This window comes from Rana temporaria, chromosome 10 (genome assembly GCF_905171775.1).
Source record: "Rana temporaria chromosome 10, aRanTem1.1, whole genome shotgun sequence".
NCBI lineage: Eukaryota > Metazoa > Chordata > Amphibia > Anura > Ranidae > Rana > Rana temporaria.
The window spans coordinates 2,929,125-2,949,860 of record NC_053498.1 but is presented as its reverse complement, the minus strand read 5'-3'; the positions used below and the strand labels follow the sequence as shown (position 1 = coordinate 2,949,860).

The 20,736-nt window shown below is 47.4% G+C and overlaps 1 protein-coding gene across 1 annotated transcript in view; it reads right to left on the bottom strand.

The window, feature by feature from the left end:
* ALDH4A1 (aldehyde dehydrogenase 4 family member A1) overlaps positions 1-1,932 on the bottom strand; it is a 34,185-nt gene extending 32,253 nt beyond the window's left edge. The window contains 1 exon segment of the mRNA XM_040326768.1: positions 1,824-1,932. Within this exon segment, the coding sequence (XP_040182702.1) occupies positions 1,824-1,864 (41 nt within the window). The 5' untranslated portion in view covers positions 1,865-1,932.
* Positions 1,933-20,736: the final 18,804 nt, after the last annotated feature.

Genomic DNA, 20,736 nt, shown 5'->3' with positions numbered 1-20,736 from the left:
AGGGCAGTATATGGGCACAGCGGAGGAGGGCCGTATATGGGCACAGCGGAGGAAAGCAGTATATAGGCACAGTATTAGGGGGGCAGTATATGGGCACAGTATAGGAGGGCAGTATATGGGCACAGTATAGGAGGGTGGTTGATTGGCACAGTGGAGAAAGGGCCGTATATGGGCACAGTGGGGGAGGGCAGTATATGGGCACAGCGGAGGAAAGCAGTATATGGGCACAGTATAGGAGGGTGGTATATTGGCACAGTGGAGAAAGGGCCGTATATGGGCACAGCAGAGGAGGGCAGTGTATGGGCACAGCAGAAGAGGGCAGAATATAGGCACAGCATGGAAGGGCGTATATGGGAACAGTATAGGAGGGTGGTATATTTTGCAGAGTGGAGAAAGCGCAGTATATGGGCACAGCGGAGGAGGGCAAGTATATGGGCACAGCATAGGAGGGCAGTATATAGGCACAGTGGAGGAAAGCAGTATATGGGCACAGTATAGGAGGGCAGTATATGGGCACAGTATAGGAGGGCAGTATATGGGCACAGTATAGGAGGGCAGTATATGGGCACAGTATAGGAGGGCAGTATATGGGCACAGCATAGGAGGGCAGTATATGGGCACAGCGGAGGAAAGCAGTATATGGGCACAGTATAGGAGGGCAGTATATGGGCACAGTATAGGAGGGCAGTATATGGGCACAGTATAGGAGGGCAGTATATGGGCACAGTATAGGAGGGCAGTATATGGGCACAGTATAGGAGGGCAGTATATGGGCACAGTATAGGAGGGCAGTATATGGGCACAGTATAGGAGGGCAGTATATGGGCACAGTATAGGAGGGCAGTATATGGGCACAGTATAGGAGGGCAGTATATGGGCACAGCATAGGAGGGCAGTATATGGGCACAGCGGAGGAAAGCAGTATATGGGCACAGTATAGGAGGGCAGTATATGGGCACAGTATAGGAGGGCAGTATATGGGCACAGTATAGGAGGGCAGTATATGGGCACAGTATAGGAGGGCAGTATATGGGCACAGTATAGGAGGGCAGTATATGGGCACAGTATAGGAGGGCAGTATATGGGCACAGTATAGGAGGGCAGTATATGGGCACAGTATAGGAGGGCAGTATATGGGCACAGTATAGGAGGGCAGTATATGGGCACAGTGGAGGAGGGCAGTATATGGGCACAGCGTGGTGTGGCTGTCATTTAGGAGCACATCACACATGTCAGCCTGGGAAGGGGGATCAGTCTATAGAAGGGGGGGGGGGGTTGGTGATGGGGGGGTGTCAGTCTATAGAAGGGGGGAGGGGGTGTCAGTCTATAGAGAGGGGGGATCACTTATTGGGGGGTGTCAGTCTATAGAGGGGGGGGGGTGTCAGTCTATAGAGAGGGGGATCACTGATTGGGGGGTGTCAGTCTATAGAGAGGGGGGATCACTGATTGGGGGGTGTCAGTCTATAGAGGGGGGGGTGTCAGTCTATAGAGAGGGGGGATCACTGATTGGGGGGTGTCATTCTATAGAGGGGGGGGGGGTGTCAGTCTATAGAGAGGGGGGATCACTGATTGGGGGGTGTCAGTCCATAGAGGGGGGGGGGGTGTCAGTCTATAGAGAGGGGGAGGGATCAGTGATTGGGGGGTGTCAGTCTATAGGAGGGGGAAGGGGGTGTCAGTCTATAGGAGGGGGGGATTTGTGATGGGGGGGGGGTGTCAGTCTATAGAGGGGGGGGATCACTGATTGGGGGGTGTCAGTCTATAGAAGGGGGGGATTTGTGATGGGGGGGGTCAATCTATAGAAGGGGGGGAGGGGGGGTACTCACCCCGCACAGGAGCGGGTCACCAGCCTCCTCACATGCAGCATGATTCCAGGATGTGTCCGGGTCTTCTCACCTTCTCTGGGCACTGTAGGGGGAGGAGCCTGGCATGTAACACCGCTCCTTATTGGTTGGATGAGGGGAGGGGGCGGGGAGTAGTAGATGATAATTGATATATGATGGGAGGGGCCGGCAGGGGGAGGGGCGGTCATACAGAGGACAGGCTGGGGATTGGTCGGATCTCTCTGTTCTCCTTCCCTGCATACAATGTATCCGATAAGGGAATGTCAGCAGCCGACCAATCACAGAGCTCCTTTCTCGGACTGAACCATTGTACAGATGGGGGAGTTATGTAATGAATGTCCTGTGTTGTCTTTGCCCCCCCCCGGATTTATCTTTGTATATTTTTATCTGACTTTTATATAAGATATCCGGACCGCCCGGAGAGGAATGTGGGGGGGGGGAGGGGTCTGTATGCGGGAGAACCGAGGGCTGGGACGTGTCCAGCCAATCACAGGGGATCCTGGGGAGTTTCTCTCCAATGGGAAAGCTCGGTAGGGGAGACGCCCTCGTTTGCCGCCGGTGCAGATCAGGGGAGGGGCGGTAGGGGGCGCTGTGTGGCGGCACATGGAGGGGGCGTGTCTGATGTGTAATGTAGAGGAGATACATTGTATCTTATGTGATGTGCGATCATGTGACTACTGTATATGACTATAATAATAAAATAAAATAATATAATTAAAATAATATAATAATAATACATTATTGTATTTATATTTTATTAATATATTTTATTATTAGATTATTTTATTAGATTTTTTTTATAATTATATTATAAATACATTATTTTATTTATAATTTATTATAATGTTATATTTATAATATAATTATCAAATAATCGAATAATAAAATATAAAAAAAATAATATCTAATAATAAAATATAAAAAATAAAATAATATCTAATAATAAAATAATCTAACAATAAAATGTAAATCTAATAATAAAATATAAATACAAGAATTTAAAATATAATTATAAAATAATCTACTAATAAAATATAAATCTAATAATAAAATGTATTTATAATATAATTATAAAATAATCTAATAATAAAATATACATCTAATAATAAAATAATGTATTTATAATTATAAAATAATCTAATAATAATCTAATAAAATAATATAATAAAATAATATAATAATAAAATATAAATCTAATAATAAGATAATCTAAAAATATATAAATTAATAATAAAATAACATAATAAATCTAATAATAAAATATAAAAAATATAAATCTAATAAAATCTAATAATAAAATATAAATCTAATAATATAATAATAAAATATAAATCTAATAATAAAATAATATAAAAAATATAAATTAATAATAAAAGAATCTAATCTAATAATAAAATATAAATATAATAATATAGGGGCCCATTCACACCACAAAAAGGGCATCCACTGCGTCTATTTTTTCCATGTACATCTGATAAATTTCTAGGTGCGTTTTCATGCAATTGACGCGCGGTATTCCATCTGTGTTCGTCCTTTGAGGTCACTTCCTTCTTTCTTTGGACTTCATTGTGTGTTGCGGTGCGTTTGTGCGCTTTTGATGGCGTGCTGTGTTTTTTTATTTTTTTTTCACTGTAAGCTCCTCCCATTGACCAAACGGCATCTTCTACTCCCACCAGACAGTCCGACCCCCCTAAAGCCTGAAGGACAGTAAACTGCCCTTTGTTTAGAAAGTTTGTAGAGAGTGGAGGTGTTATGTAGGCCTTTACCATGGAGCAGGGGCGGACTGACAACTCATGGGGCCCCCGGGCAATAGAAGATTATGGGGCCCCCCGGGCTTACAGATGGCCACCACGCCAGGAGGTAGTGCAGAGGCGGGGCAACTAAAATCTTAGGTTTCGGACATATCAGGGACAGATGTAAAAAAAAAAAAACAGATTTTTACATACTGTCCCTGGTTTTATTGAGCCTGGCAACCCTGATGGGGCCCCCTAGTGGCATGGGGCCCTCGGGCAGTGCCCGAGAGCCCCAATGGTCAGTCCGCCCCTGCCATGGAGACTACACCGCTCCTCTATAGACAACAAGTGAGTGTTGTCACCCCCAGGACCGGAAGTGTGTTACTGGTCCAGGGGCGGACTGACCATTTGGGCACTGCCCGAGGGCCCCATCAGGGTTGCCAGGCTCAGTAAAACCAGGGACAGTATGTAAAAATCTGTGTTTTTTTTTTTACATCTGTCCCTGATATGTCAGAAACCCACATGCTTTTGATGTGGCCAAGTCTTCCGAAGGATTGGAACCCCTGGCAGGTTTTACCGCGGCTCACCATTCACGTTACAATCTGATCTGTGTGGCTTACAATCGAGAGCCTGGGTATTGGTTGGTACAGAGATTTTATGACCATACAAACCAATACTCTGGCTCTTCATGTAAGCCACACAATGCTGCAGGTCCACTATAAGGAAGGGCAACAGCCTTGCCTGGGGCTCCAACCAGGCCACGCCTCCAACATGTTTCGCTCCGCCCCTGGAGCTTAGTCATGGGGACAGGGACTACATGCATGGAGTCTCCATCACCAATGACTAAGCTCCAGGGGCGGAGTGAAACTCATTTGGGGGCGTGGCCTAGTTGGAGCCCCAGCTGAGGCTGTTACACTTCCTTATACTGGACCTGCAGCATTGTGTGGCTTATATGAGGAGTGAGAATTTCATCCAATCAAGAAGATGACAACACAAGTTTCAGAGTTTTGGCATTTATTTTGAAAAGTTTTTTTTTTTTTTTAACAAAAAGATAAAAACACCCAACCAATGACTGTCCTAGATGGGGGGAGCAACAGAATCCCCACCCATAGGCAGTCCTACATGGGGGGGGGGGGAGCAACAAGACATCCCCACCAATGACTGTCCTATACCGGGGTGATGTAACATATATCCCCACCAATGACTGTCCTACACGGGGGGAGCAACAAGACATCCCCACCAATGACTGTCCTATACTGGGGTGACGTAACAAATATCCCCACCAATGACTTTCCTATACTGGGGTGACGTAACAAATCTCCCCACCAATGACTGTCCTACATGGGGGGAGCAACAAGACATCCCCACCAATGGCTGTCCTACTTGAGGGGAGTAACAAGTCACCCCCACCAATGACTGTCCTATACCTGGGTGATGTAACATATATCCCCACCAATGACTGTCCTACATGGAGGGAGCAACAAGACATCCCCACCAATGGCTGTCCTATACTGGGGTGACGTAATAAATATTCCCACCAATGACTGTCCTACATGGAGGGAGCAACAAGTCATCTCCACCAATGGCTGTCCTACATGGGGGGGGAGCAACAAGACATCTCCACCAATGACCATCCTATACTTGGGTGATGTAACATATATCCCCACCAATGACTGTCCTACATGGGGGGAGCCACAAGACATCCCCACCAATGACTGTCCTACATGGGGGGGGGGGGAGCAACAAGTCATCCCCACCAATGACTATCCTATACCTGGGTTATGTAACATATATCCCCACCAATGACTGTCCTACTTGGGGGAGCAACAAGTCACCCCCACCAATGACTGCCCTACTTGGGGGGAGTAACAAGTCACCCCCACCAATGACTGTCCTACATGGGGGGAGCAACAAGACAGACCCACCAATGACTGTCCTACATGGGGGGAGCAACAAGACAGACCCACCAATGACTGTCCTACATGGGAGGAGCAACAAGACATCCCCACCAATGACTGTCCTACATGGGGGGAGCAACAAGTCATCCCCACCAATGACTGTCCTATACCGGGGTGATGTAACATATATCCCCACCAATGACTGTCCTACATGGGGGGAGCAACAAGACATCCCCACCAATGACTGTCCTACATGGGAGGAGCAACAAGACATCCCCACCAATGACTGTCCTACATGGGGGGAGCAACAAGACATCCCCACCAATGACTGTCCTACATGGGGGGAGCAACAAGACATCCCCACCAATGACTGTCCTACATGGGGGGAGCAACAAGTCATCCCCACCAATGACTGTCCTATACCGGGGTGATGTAACATATATCCCCACCAATGACTGTCCTACATGGGGGGAGCAACAAGACAGACCCACCAATGACTGTCCTACATGGGGGAAGCGACAAGACATCCCCACCAATGACTGTCCTACATGGGAGGAGCAACAAGACATCCCCACCAATGACTGTCCTACATGGGGGGGAAGTAACAAGACATCCCCACCAATGACTGTCCTATACCGGGGTGATGTAACATATATCCCCACCAATGACTGTCCTACATGGGGGGAGCAACAAGACAGACCCACCAATGACTGTCCTACATGGGGGAAGCGACAAGACATCCCCACCAATGACTGTCCTACATGGGGGGGAAGTAACAAGACATCCCCGCCAATGACTGTCCTATACCTGGGTGATGTAACATATATCCCCACCAATGACTGTCCTACATGGGGGGAGCAACAAGACAGACCCACCAATGACTGTCCTACATGGGGGAAGCGACAAGACATCCCCGCCAATGACTGGCCTATACCGGGGTGATGTAACATGGAGCAGATTGTGGAGCAGCTGTGCATAACAGCCAATCGGCTTCCACCTTCAGCTTGTTCACTTAAAGTGGATGTAAACCCAATTCATGAAATTTATACATCTGCAAGGTTTTTTTTTGGCGCCCCGTGTGAGGAACAACATATCTGCAGTGTTTTGTTATCTCTCTTCAAAGAGCCAACTCTCATAGCTCTCTCCTGACCCGTTCCTCCGTTATCGGTCTGATAACCCCTGACAAATTCTCGGACACATCAGAAAAAAAAACTGCTTGAAATTTCTGTCCCGGGAGGTTGCTATAAATAGATCAGCAGGGAGCTGGCCCTGTTACAAAACACCTCTGTGCTAAACAGGAAGAGAACATTTCCTAACAGGATTCAAACTTTCTAAACACTATATAAATGTGAAGACAGCAGATATAAATGTAAAACTTATGTGGGGAGATTTGGTTCATCTCTGTGTATCATCTGAGGCTGTTCACTTCACGGGGTGTATGGAGGGTTTACATCCACTTTAAGCTTTGAAAATGAAAAAGAGAGACGCGCATTGGTTGCCAGGCACAGCTGCTCCAGTTTTAGGGCCGGTTCACCTCATAGACACGCAGTCCTGATGCGTTTCTGCATGCGTGTTTTTGATGTGTTCCGGTGCACTCCCCCCACCCCTAAATAAGGAAATGTGCGTTCCAGTATATTTTTTATGCGTTTTTACTGCATTCCAGTACAGTTCAGCGCAGAAAAAAAAATGCAGCATTTACTACTTTTTCTTTTCTTCTGGGACTGACCGCGCTGGTGAAACCATATGACCTTCTATCCAATAGGGATACACCAATACCACATTTTTTTTTTTTTATCAGCCAGAATGAGTACTTATACTTTCAGTCAAGTAGTCGCCAATACCTTCGCGGTGTGATTTCAGCCCATACAAAAATGAATGGGCTCAAATCGCACTGCAAAGAATGGCATAGGGATTTTGAACAGAAATGCGGTGCGATTTTCCTACACTGCTCCTGTGTGAACCCAGGCTGAAGTCACCATGGCAAGGCCAGGTTCACACAGGAGGGGTGCGGGGAAACCGCATGCGACTTAAACAGGAAATAACACGGCATTCCTGTTCAAATGGCAAGTGATTGTTTGCAGTGCGATTTGAGCCCATTCATTTTTTTTTTTTTTAATAGACTCAAAATCGCACCACAAAAAGTTATTAGTGCATTTGCATGAATAGGTGTGCGCAGCATATTGCATTAGGGTGTGCACCCCAAAGCTCAAACACACATAATATATAAATGATATGATATATATTTGTTTATTATTATTATTTAATATGTGTGTGTGTGTGTGTATACACACACACACATACACACAATAAATAATTATATATATATATATATATATATATATATATATATATATATATATATTTTTATTATTATTAAATTTAGAGGGTGTGTGTATATATATATAAAACACACACACTGAATTAAATAATAATAAAAATATATATATATTATTATTATTTATTGTGTGTGTATACATATATACATACATACACACGGCCGTCATCAGGGGGGTACAGGCAGTACACCTGTAAGGGGCCCAGAGGTCCCCAGGGCCCCAGATGGAAACCCCCTATTTTTTTTATATAAAAATATATATTTTTTAATATATTATTTTCATTTTATTTTTTATTAAAGGGACAATTTTTTTTTAAATTTTTTTTTTTAGAGGTCCGGAGGTCCCCAGGGGCCCGGATGGCAACCCCCCCCCCCCCCCCCCCTTATATATTTTTTTTATAAAAAAAAAAAAAAAACGAATAAAACATTTTAATATATTTTTATTTTATTATTAAACGGACAATTTTATTTTTTTAGGGGTCCCCTGCCCCGGAGATCCCCAGGGCCCCCCGAATGACAACCCTCCTAATAATTATATATATTATTAAAGGGCCCAGAGGTCCACCCCCTTTTTTTGTAATTTATATATTATTAAAGGGCCCAGAGGTCCCCAGATGGCAACTCCCCTTTTAAAAAAATAAACAAAAATAAACATATATATTTTTTTTATATATATTTTATATTTCTTTTTTATCCCCCCCCCCCCCAGTTCTCTGCTCCAGGGGGCCCATGCCTGAAGCTGTGTAAGGGGCCCCATAATTCCTGATGGCGGCCCTGCACACACACAATATATATATATATATATATATATATATATATATATATATATACATATATATACATACACACACACACACACACACACACATATATATATACACACATACATACACACATATATATATATACACATACATACATATACATACACACACACACACACACACACACACACACACATATATATATATACATACACATATATATATATACACATACATACATATACATACACTGTGTAGGGCAATAGACAATGGCCCGGATTCAAAGAGATCTGCGCATTATTTACGGAGGCGCAGGGCAACGATTTTGCCCTGCGCCCCCGCAAATTTGCTCTGCTGCCCTTGATTCACGGAGCAGAAGCTCCATGAATTGCGCGGGCGCGCCAGCAAAATTGCCCGGCGCTAGAGCACGCAATTTAAATGATCCTGTAGGGGGCGGGAATCATTTAAATTAGGCGCGCTTCCGCGCCGAGCGCATGCTCTGTCGGGAAACTTTCTTGACGTGCATTGCGGCAAATGACGTTGCAAGGACGTCATTTGCTTCCAAGTGAACGTAAATGCCGTCCAGCGCCATTCACGAATCACTTACGCAAACGACGTGAAATTCAAATTTCGCGACGCGGGAATGACTGGTATACTTTAGCATTGGCTGCCCCTACTATTAGAAGGGGCAGCCTTACGCTAAACACGCCGTACGGAAACGACGTAACTTGCGTACGCAAGGCTCGCGCAACGTTGTGAATCGGTGTTAGTATGCAATTTGCATACTATACACTGAGCACAATGGGAGCGCCCCCTAGCGGTCATCGCAAGAATGCAGCCTAAGATATGCGGGCATAAGAGCCTTATGCCACGCAGATTTTAGGCTGCAGTCGGCGTTACGATGTTCCTGAATCAGGAGCATTCGTTACGCCGGAGCAAGCAAGCAATTGCGCTGTGTAACCTATGGTTACACAGGCGCAATTGCTTCTTGAATCTGGGCCAGTGTTGGTAGAGCAGAGATTGGTAGCTTTTTTTTTACTATTGTTTTTTAGGAGCCCCATTGGGGGACTTCCGTGAAGTATTCGGGATCTAAACAGACCCCTAATGTCTCACTTTGGAAATGGAGAACGGGACGGAGTGCCTTTTCTCTGCAGCCATGCAGCAGGGGGAATCTGCTCAGCGCAGGGTGATTGGGGTGTGCCCAGGAACACCTGGCATACCCTGTGCGCACCCTACTATCCATGAGTTTGTGATGCAGAAAAAAAAACAAAACGCACTGGACTGCATGATATGTGAACCGGCCCTTAGTAAAATGTTCTAAAACAGCTTCTGCCAATCGAGTTTTGCGATCCCCAGTGGCTCAAAATAAATAAATAAAAAATCGCTGCACAGCTGTTTGCAGGATCGGTGAAAGGACAAACGTCTGCCTTCCCTGACCCGGGATAATTATTAATGTATTACAAATGGAGTGAGACAGCGACCTAAAACAAGAATTCTCAAAAAGGTAACAAATAAAATGCACAAAGAATACATCGAAGATAAAAACAACATAAATAAAAAACCACGCACACACCATGAAATTCGGGATTTCTCTTTGTTGGTTCAGGTCTTACATTCTCCAGTGTCAGTCTACAATTATTATTATTATTTTATTTTTTTTGGATACAAAGAAACAACCAATAGAATTGGTCACAGACAAATGCAAATGTTTCACATTTTCAATGTTTTTTTTTTTTTTTGCTTTCACAATTCCCGCCCATAAAAGGCGGAGCTTCATACAGTAAATATGGAGGCGGACAATCCCGTAATCTGCTGCTGACATTTGAAATCTAACAATATAAAAATAGCCATTTTTTTTATTTTTTTGTAAGAGTTTTGTAGATGGATCTGTAAGAGTTTATTGCGCCGCGCGTCGAACGTCGCCTTCTGAGACTTTTAGTTCCTCCGCCGTTTCCCGATCTCTCTCTCATGGGAAGTTTTTACCGCCGTTTCCCGATCTCTCTCTCACGGGAAGTTTTTTTACCGCTTTTCCCGATCTCTCTCTCTCTCACGGGAAGTTTTTACCGCCGTTTCCCGATCTCTCTCTCACGGGAAGTTTTTACCGCCGTTTCCCGATCTCTCTCTCACGGGAGGTTTTTACCGCCAGTTCCCGATCTCTCTCTCTCTCTCTCGGGAAGTTTTTACCGCCATTTCCCGATCTTTCTCTCACGGGAAGTTTTTACCGCCGTTTCCCGATCTCTCTCTCGGGAAGTTTTTACCGCCGTTTCCCGATCTCTCTCTCGGGAAGTTTTTACCGCCGTTTCCCGATCTCTCTCTCGGGAAGTTTTTACCGCCGTTTCCCGATCTCTCTCACCACACGGGAAGTTTTTACCGCTGTTTCCCGATCTCTCGGGAAGTTTTTACCGCCGTTTCCCGATCTCTCTCTCTCTCACGGGAAGTTTTTACCGCCGTTTCCCGATCTCTCTCGGGACGTTTTTACCGCCGTTTCCCGATCTCTCTCTCTCACGGGAAGTTTTTACCACTGTTTCCCGATCCCTATCTCTCTCTCTCTCACGGGACGTTTTTACCGCCGTTTCCCGATCTCTCTCGGGACGTTTTTACCTCCGTTTCCCGATCTCTCTCTCTCTCGTGAAGTTTTTACCGCCGTTTCCCGATCTCTCTCTCGGGAAGTTTTTACCGCCGTTTCCCGATCTCTCTCGGGACGTTTTTACCGCCGTTTCCCGATCTCTCTCTCGGGACGTTTTTACCGCCGTTTCCCGATCTCTCTCTCGGGACGTTTTTACCGCTGTTTCCCGATCTCTCTCTCGGGACGTTTTTACCGCCGTTTCCCGATCTCTCTCTCTCGCAGGAAGTTTTTAAGTTCTCATTTGAATTTGTGTAAAATATTTTTTGCTCAGACTGATGATAAATAGGTTGATGAGCAACAAAAGAAGATCGGTACCGAGAGAATAAAAGATCTTCCCGCGTACAAACGTTTTCCCGCACGCGGCTCAATAATCTCTTACAGCAGAATGCACACATCATCGGATCGGATGATCGTTCCTCCTGTCCCCACACTTCATTCATGCCTTATCTATGGATTTCTAACACGGTGCCGGAATACTGAGTGGAGAGAAAAGTTAGAAAAACGTTTTATTTTTTTCGTTTTTTTTAAAAAGATTTTGTTCACAAAAATAGAATATACACGATTTCATTTATAAATAGAATTAAGCTTATAAGAGGACCCTGACCCCTCCCCCCCCAGGATAACATTTACTATTCGTTACTTTTCAAGTCCTTTGCTTGTTCCCAACGAGCCACCAGAATACATGCAAGTATTATTATCCCACTCACCACCCTTTTGTTATATATGTACACCCCCTGCGCGCCGTACCGCGAAATACCAGCCAAAATCGGGGAGTTCGATTGGGGCTTTTACTGGAAAAGCCCCGCCAAAATTGACCAATCGGCAGCAAGCTTTTCCTGGTCTTCTACAGGAAACGCCTTCATACAAGGCCCACTGTTTGCAACCAATAGCGACAGATCGGTCGTTGGACATTGCATAAAATTTAGCGATTCCCTCCAGGAGTAATTATGGAAATTCGGAGATCACTTTAAAATTAGGGATACAACAGTAAACTAAGAAAATAGTCGCCCCCCTTCTACATCTGCAGGACCCCCACATCAGTGATCCAGTTTGATGCTCTCCTTCCATTATCATTACGATACAAAGTTTCCACTCCCATTGGACTTAAACTTAAGCATAAAAATATTTTAATACATTGGGTTACATATATTTGCCTCTAAAGCCCCCATAGGAGTAGAAACCTTGTATGGTATTAGATGAATGGGGGGGGGGGGGGTGATGGCAAATTTACACATGGCGCCACCTCCACGTCTCTATTATCATGGCTGCCCCGCCAGATGCGTCTGAGGATGTACCAGCTGTAAGCCAATAGAAAAGGGAAGTTCAATAATCAGAACCCGCCCCCGAGGAGGTGGCCTGTCATATTTTGGATCACTGGATGGTCATCAAGCCGCTTGACCCAGATGGGCGTCTCAACTAGACCCAGGTGGGCAGCCTGCCTAGACCCGGGTGGACAGCCTGCCTAGACCCGGGTGGACAGCCTGCCTAGACCCGGGTGGACAGCCTGCCTAGACCCGGGTGGACAGCCTGCCTAGACCCGGGTGGGCAACCCCAACCTAGACCCGGGTGGCCAGCCCCAACCTAGACCCGGGTGGGCAACCCCAACCTAGACCCGGGTGGGCAGCCCCAAACATAGACCCGGGTAGGCAGCACCCAAACTAGACCCGGGTGGGCAGCCCCAAACTAGACCCGGGTGGGCAGCCCCAACCTAGACCCGGGTGGGCAGCCCCAACCTAGACCCGGGTGGGCAGCCCCAAACTAGACCCGGGTGGGCAGCCCCAAACTAGACCCGGGTGGGCAGCCCCAAACTAGACCCGGGTGGGCAGCCCCAAACTAGACCCGGGTGGGCAGCCCCAAACTAGACCCGGGTGGGCAACCCCAACTTAGACCCAGGTGGACATCCCACCTTCTAGCTGGTTCTCCGGTTATAAATAAAAAAAAAAAAAAAAAGAAGTGCCATATTTTGGGGAATATTCCAGATTTGGGAAGACTTTATTCCCCGTCTATTTGCAAAACTCCCCTAAACATTTCCCAGGGGGACCTCTTCAGGACCGTTTTTTAGACTGTTTTCCCACCATACACATCCTCCATCTTATGTTCCATGACAGTCAAGTGAAAACAACACAGTTCCAGTCCCCCCTATATATATATATATAAAAAAAAAAAGGAGTATAATAAAACCGTCTTTATAATCATCTACAAAATATGTCAATATGACACGTCTGTTACAAAAAATACAAAAAAGAAGTATTTACAAGTCTGCTGAAACACAAGAGATCTGCAGCATTTTATCAAACAACTTGCAACCCCAGCAGGTTTTTTGGTAAGTTTTGTGACCAATACAAAAAAAAAAGAAAAAAAAGAGCCCTATTTACAGGAGAGGGGGGGGGGGATGCAGGGGGGGGCGGGGTAATTACACCCTTCCACCACTAGAGGGGGCATTTGGTAAAACTGCAAGAAGCATGTAACAGATTTTTGGTTCTGAAGTGCGTTTTATTGCAGAGGGAACCCTCAGATCGACTATAAACATCAAATGTACGAGTTACAGAGAATAAAATGCAGAACTTGTAAAAATTGTTAAAAGAAAATGATGTTTGTAATGGTTTCAGATTTTTCTGTTATATTGTCCTCGTCCTATAAAAGGCCACGCTGAACAAGTCTTTAGATCAGATGAAGTAAAAATTGGCGGGGAGATTTTAATTTCAGCAAATTTCAATTTAGTTGCCTTTTTGACTAAAATTACATTTTAGTTTTAGTCGTATTTTAGTTGACGAAATTAACACTGCCCATGATAGGAATCACCTGGACAGGAAGCAAGGAGAATCTTCCCCAATGGGGATGCAGGTTTTGGCTGGATCGCCCCTCAGCAGTGGCATGGCGTGGGGGGTTCGAGGGGGGGCCACTGCCCCGGGCGCAAAATTTAGAGGGGCGCTGTCATGAGTGTGGAGAGGAGGGAGCGCCAACAACAGATGGGACATAGGAACATAAACATGATGTCACGACTCCAGGCTTTACACAGTGGATCATGTGATCAGACTGGAGATAGCTGAAAATAGGCAAGTCCATGGGTCAGGGGGGCGCAAATAACTTGCCTCGCCCCAGGTGCTGACAACCCACGCTACGCCACTGCCCCTCAGTAGTTGTACTTTACTGACACATTAACCCAATGGGTGTCCAGCGGCATCTACGGGAGAGTACAATACTATATTGTCAGGAAAAAAATGAATTATTTTTAAATGGTTACTATGTATTTGGAACTCTAATAAGAGTTGTAGTCAAAAGTATCTGAGATGATCCCACTAGTAAAAAGCTCCATCGAAAAAAAAAGTGCTAGCGAAATGCAATGCTAAATTTTGCATGAAAATGCCACACCGTTTTACCAAGCCCCGCCCCCCTGGTCTACAAAGGGCATTCTGCTTTGATGTGCACAGTTTTACCAAGGCCCGCCCCCGCGGTCTACAAAGGGCATTTTGCTTTGATGTGCACAGTTTTACCAAGCCCCGCCAGTCTACAAAGGGCATTCTGCTTTGGCGAAGCAATAGAGAGAGAGGGAGGCCAGCTGATTATTAACAGGAGGGGGTATTTAATGAAACAATAGAAGGCCACCAAGGTAAGAAAAAAAAACAAATAAAACCCCCGGCCCTACAAATTCTACTTCTTTATATACAGAAATGGCTTTAAAGTCCAAACTAAGCAGGGAGGAGCAGCAGCACAGAGCGAGGGAGAAAATTCCCAATATTACCAGTGATGGAGATGTGCACAGTGCAGTAAATCTGAGTCACACCTGACCACCGGGGGGCGTCTTTCTGTGCAGCTTCAGTAAACCCACCTGGGGGGGGGCCCCATTCACACTATGGCGCTGCAGTTACCACACAACACAATTGGCATTTATTTCTGCAGTGCCAGTCATTATGATCGCCAACCCACCAAGACAACAGGCATGCACTGCAGTGTGAACAGCGCAGCACAGGGACGTGCTTTTTGTTTGGCCTGAATCTCTAGAGTTATGTCTGTTATGGGCTGGGAGGATACATTGTCTGAGGGGTCCTACTACCCATAGGATGCCCAAGACGACGCATATGGTGGTGGAGCTCCAAGACGACGCATACGGTGGTGGAGCGCCAAGACCATGCATCGGTGGTGGAGCGCCAAGACCATGCATCGGTGGTGGAGCGCCAAGACCATGCATCGGTGGTGGAGCGCCAAGACCATGCATCGGTAGTGGAGTGCCAAGACCATGCATCGGTGGTTGAGCGCCAAGACCACGCATCGGTGGTGGAGCGCCAAGACCACGCATCGGTGGTGGAGCTCCTGAGACAACTGCTGATACATTGTCTAAAGGGTCCTACTGCCCATACAAAGTCTCAGAGCGCCAACTGACGATACATTGGCTCATTACATTGTCTCAGGGGTCCAGCCGCCGACACATTGTCTCAGGGGTCCAGCCGCCGACACATTGTCTCGGGGGTCCAGCCGCCGACGCATTGTCTCGGGGGGTCCAGCCGCCGACGCATTGTCTTGGGGGGTCCAGCCGCCGACACATTGTCTCGGGGGGTCCAGCCGCCGACACATTGTCTCGGGGGGTCCAGCCGCCGACACATTGTCTCGGGGGTCCAGCCGCCGATGTAAAGTACAGAAACCATTGCGTTGGGCTTTTTGCACCGACTGCCAGCAGTCCTTCGCATGGATAAAGTAGTACTATAGTAGGTGTAAAACAAATGGGAACAAACTACTGTTACGTAACGAGAACCTTAAGATTTCAAGTTTTAAAGACAAGAAGCAAATTTAACCCAAAAGCGGACATTTCAGTCTTGCACCACCGTCATAAAAGTGTACCCGTCTCCGATGCTCTATAGGCAGAGGTCTCCAAACTTTCTCAACAAAGGGCCAGTTTAGGGCATTGGGGGGGCCGGACTATGACCTTTGGAAGTGAAAAATATCCCAGCATCAGTGGGAGTAATAGTGCACCATTGTTGGTGTCAATGGGGGGGGGGGGGGGGGGGGAAATGTTGCCCCGTCCTTGGTGTCAATGGGAGGGAATGGTGCCCCGTCCTTGGTGACAATGGGGGGGAATGGTGCCCCGTCCTTGGTGACAATGGGGGGGAATGGTGCCCCGTCCTTGGTGACAATGGGGGGGAATGTTGCCCCGTCCTTGGTGACAATGGGGGGGAATGTTGCCCCGTCCTTGGTGACAATGGGGGGGGAATTGTGCCCCGTCCTTGGTGACAATGGGGGGAATGTTGGCCCCGTCCTTGGTGACAATGGTGCCCCGTCCTTGGTGACAATGGGGGGGAATGGTGCCCCGTCCTTGGTGACAATGGTGCACCGTCCTTGGTGACAATGGGGGCAATGGTGCCCCGTCCTTGGTGACAATGGGGGGGAATGGTGCCCCGTCCTTGGTGACAATGGGAGGGAATGGTGCCCCGTCCTTGGTGACAATGGGAGGGAATGGTGCCCCGTCCTTGGTGACAATGGGGGGGAATGGTGCCCCGTCCTTGGTGACAATGGGGGGGAATGTCGCCCCGTCCTTGGTGACAATGGGGGGAATATCGCCCCATCCTTGGGGACAATGTTGCCCCGTCCTTGGTGTCAATGGGGGGGAATGTTGCCCCGGCCACATCTAGCCCCTAGGCCACAGTTTGGAGACCACTGTTTTATAGTATTGGCCCGTTTGCATGAAACCATTACATTGTCCAATCAAATCAGCAGGATGAGTGATGTCTTTTGCGGTATCATTGCGCCGATCTTCTATAGACCAATCTGTCACCACCATTGTATAACCAGATGGGTGTTTTATGTGTCGACCTTTTGAAAAATATTAGGAAAGGAAATACTGCAACGATGTATTGCCTTATTTATTTTTTTTCATACTTGGCATTCAGTCGGTCCTGCTGAATTGGCGGACTTCTTCAGATTCCGCTAACAAAATGGCCATCGGCGTAGATTCCAGGCACACGGGTTCATCTATTATTTCCTAACCCGAGCGCGGCAGACAAAAGAAGCTCTAAATTTTAAGCCTAGTTACGTTATCGACAAATCACCCGCCGTATACCTCCCCCTTCCCCCTCCTCCAATCGTGCGCTGCAAACATTCATCCTCATAAGGCAAACATATTGCATAGTGTCCCCCAAACCAGTGCCGTCTACAGCCTCCCCTCCTCCACCCCCCATCCCATAATACAGGATAAGCCACCAATGTGGGGTGGTGTTCAGCAGCTACAAGGTCCTGGTCACCAGGGTTCAGCAGAGAACGCCTATATACATAAGTATAGTGGAACCTCGGATTACGAGCATGATCGGTTCCAGGAGAATTCTCGCAATCCAAAGCGCGAGTTTCCCCATAGAAGTCAAAGGGAAAACGATTTGTTCCCCCATTGACTTCAATGGCATGCAATACCGCATGTGGCCAGAGGTGGGGGGGGGGAGCCTTGTAAACACTCGAAAAGCCCCGGGGGACAGCTCGGCTGAACTCAGAGTGGCTTGGAAACACCCAGGAATGGAGTATTTCTGATCGGCTCCAGCGCCCCCCCGCATCTCAGGCCAAATGCGGTACTGCACACCCCATTGGCTTGAATTCTGCAAGACAACGCTCGCAAACCGAGGTTCCACTGTATACAAAAAAAAATCACTTTGCTACGGCCAGATTCCAGCTTCCTGGGGGGGGGGGGGGTTATGAATGTAAATTGGGGTTATAATAGTGCACCTATGGCCCAGCCAATGGGGCAAAGCTAATTTTCGTAAAAAAGTCATTCTGCCCAGAAGTCGTGATTCAGTCTTATTATTATTTCTCATAGGGGGGGCTCCGAAGGATGGTCCTTGCACCCCTCCGAGTCCTGCAGGCCCTCTACTATACCAGTCCACCCCCTCACCTGCTGCATCCAGTATGAGTCTACTGGGGGGGAGCTATGGGGGTGGGGGGCGGGGACATGTCCGTGCAAGATATAATACACAGAGAGAGACATTCTACTTTACGATCAACCAGAGGAGCGAACGATCGGTTTTGGGCCAGAACGGCCATCGCTTTTTAAAACACTTCAAATTTTTGTAGTCAACAGTTGTGTGGGATCGGGGTGACGGGGCGGTGTAGCCGGGAGGTCGGCGGTTCCCGGTGAACTTTTTAAAGGTTGTGTTCTAACACCGTCACCCCAACGGGGGAGGGAGCTCTGGACTCCCCAATGCTGGAAGCCTGGCCTGGTTTTGTTGAGTAGTACACATGGCGGGGGCTCAGGGGGCTCTGGACTCTCCAATGCTGGAAGCCCGACCTCGATATGTTGAGTAGTACACATGGGGGGGGCTCTGGACTCTCCAATGCTGGAAGCCTGGCCTCGATATGTTGAGTAGTACACATGGTTGGTGGGGGGGCTCTGGACTCTCCAATGCTGGAAGCCTGGCCTGGTTTTGTTGAGTAGTACACATGGTGGGGGCTCAGGAGGGGGCGGGGCTTGCTCTGGACTCTCCAATGCTGGAAGCCCGGCCTGGTTTTGTTGAGTAGTACACATGGGGGGGGGGGCTCAGGAGGGGGGCGGGGCTTGCTCTGGACTCTCCAATGATGGAAGCCTGGCCTCGATATGTTGAGTAGTACACATGGTGGGGGGGCTCTGGACTCTCCAATGCTGGAAGCCTGGCCCCCGATATGTTGAGTAGTACACATGGTGGGGGGGCTCTGGACTCTCCAATGCTGGAAGCCTGGCCTCGATATGTTGAGTAGTACACATGGTGGGGGGGCTCTGGACTCTCCAATGCTGGAAGCCTGGCCTCGATATGTTGAGTAGTACACATGGTGGGGGGGGCTCTGGACTCTCCAATGCTGGAAGCCCGGCCTCGATATGTTGAGTAGTGCACATGGTGGGGGCTCAGGAGGGGGGGAGGGGGGAAGGCACATATCAAACAGCACTTTGTTTGGTTTTGTTTTTTGTCTCGGAGAATTCCATGTACAGAATGTTCCGTAGAAGAAGAAAAGACATTTACAGCACCAAATAAATGGAGGGAGGTCTGGAGGGCATCCCGGGGTCCTCCAAGGAGAGTCTCTGATTTGTCCACAATCTCGGCTTTGAGAAAAAAAAAAAAAAGTTATTTTTTTTATGGTAGCGTCTCTCATCAACTGATGGCGCCGTCTCCTTCGCCGTCCTTATCGGACTCGTCCTGCATCTCGTCTGAGTTCCCTGAGTCGCTGCTCGCCACGGAACTTGTGGACGGAGAATCTCTGAAACAAAGAAATGGAGACGTGAGTTATTTGTGTTCCATCTCATGGGAGCAATACAAGGCTAGTGATTGGATGGGCTGCGCTCTCAGTGATGTCATCGCTCTCTAGTGATTGGATAGGCTGCATTCTCAGTGATGTCACCGCTCTCTAGTGATTGGATAGGCTGCACTCTCAGTGATTTCACCGCTCTCTAGTGATTGGATAGGCTGCGTTCTCAGTGATGTCACCGCTCTCTAGTGATTGGATAGGCTCCATTTTCAGTGATGTCACCGCTCTCTAGTGATTGGATAGGCTGCATTCTCAGTGATGTCACCGCTCTCTAGTGATTGGATAGGCTGCATTCTCAGTGATGTCACCGCTCTCTAGTGATTGGATAGGCTGCATTCTCAGTGATGTCACCGCTCTCTAGTGATTGGATAGGCTGCATTCTCAGTGATGTCACCGCTCTCTAGTGATTGGATAGGCTGCATTCTCAGTGATGTCACCGCTTTCTAGTGATTGGATAGGCTGCGTTCTCGGTGATGTCACCGCTCTCTAGTGATTGGATAGGCTCCATTTTCAGTGATGTCACCGCTCTCTAGTGATTGGATAGGCTGCATTCTCAGTGATGTCACCGCTCTCTAGTGATTGGATAGGCTGCGCTCTCAGTGATGTCACCGCTCTCTAGTGATTGGATAGGCTGCATTCTCAGTGATGTCACCGCTCTCTAGTGATTGGCTAGGCTGCATTCTCAGTGATGTCACCGCTCTCTAGTGATTGGCTAGGCTGCATTCTCAGTGATGTCACCGCTCTCTAGTGATTGGATAGGCTGCGCTCTCAGTGATGTCACCGCTCTCTAGTGATTGGATAGGCTGCATTCTCAGTGATGTCACCTGTTTCTAGTGATTGGCTAGGCTGCATTCTCAGTGATGTCACCGCTCTCTAGTGATTGGATAGGCTGCATTCTCAGTGATGTCACCGCTCTCTAGTGATTGGATAGGCTGCATTCTCAGTGATGTCACCGCTCTCTAGTGATTGGATAGGCTGCATTCTCAGTGATGTCACCGCTCTCTAGTGATTGGATAGGCTGCATTCTCAGTGATGTCACCGCTCTCTAGTGATTGGATAGGCTGCACTCAGTGATGTCACCGCTCTCTAGTGATTGGATAGGCTATGCTCTCATCTTGGTAACACCACTTTTTCCTTCAAATATAAAATTTGATTGAAAATACATTTTCTAGTGAAAGGATAAGCCTCGGTCTTTGCAAGGCCTCTAGTGATTGGACGGGTTCCATTCTCAGGATTTTTTAGCACATTTGCTCCAATGTTGCGAATTTAACCTTTAAGAATGAACTTGT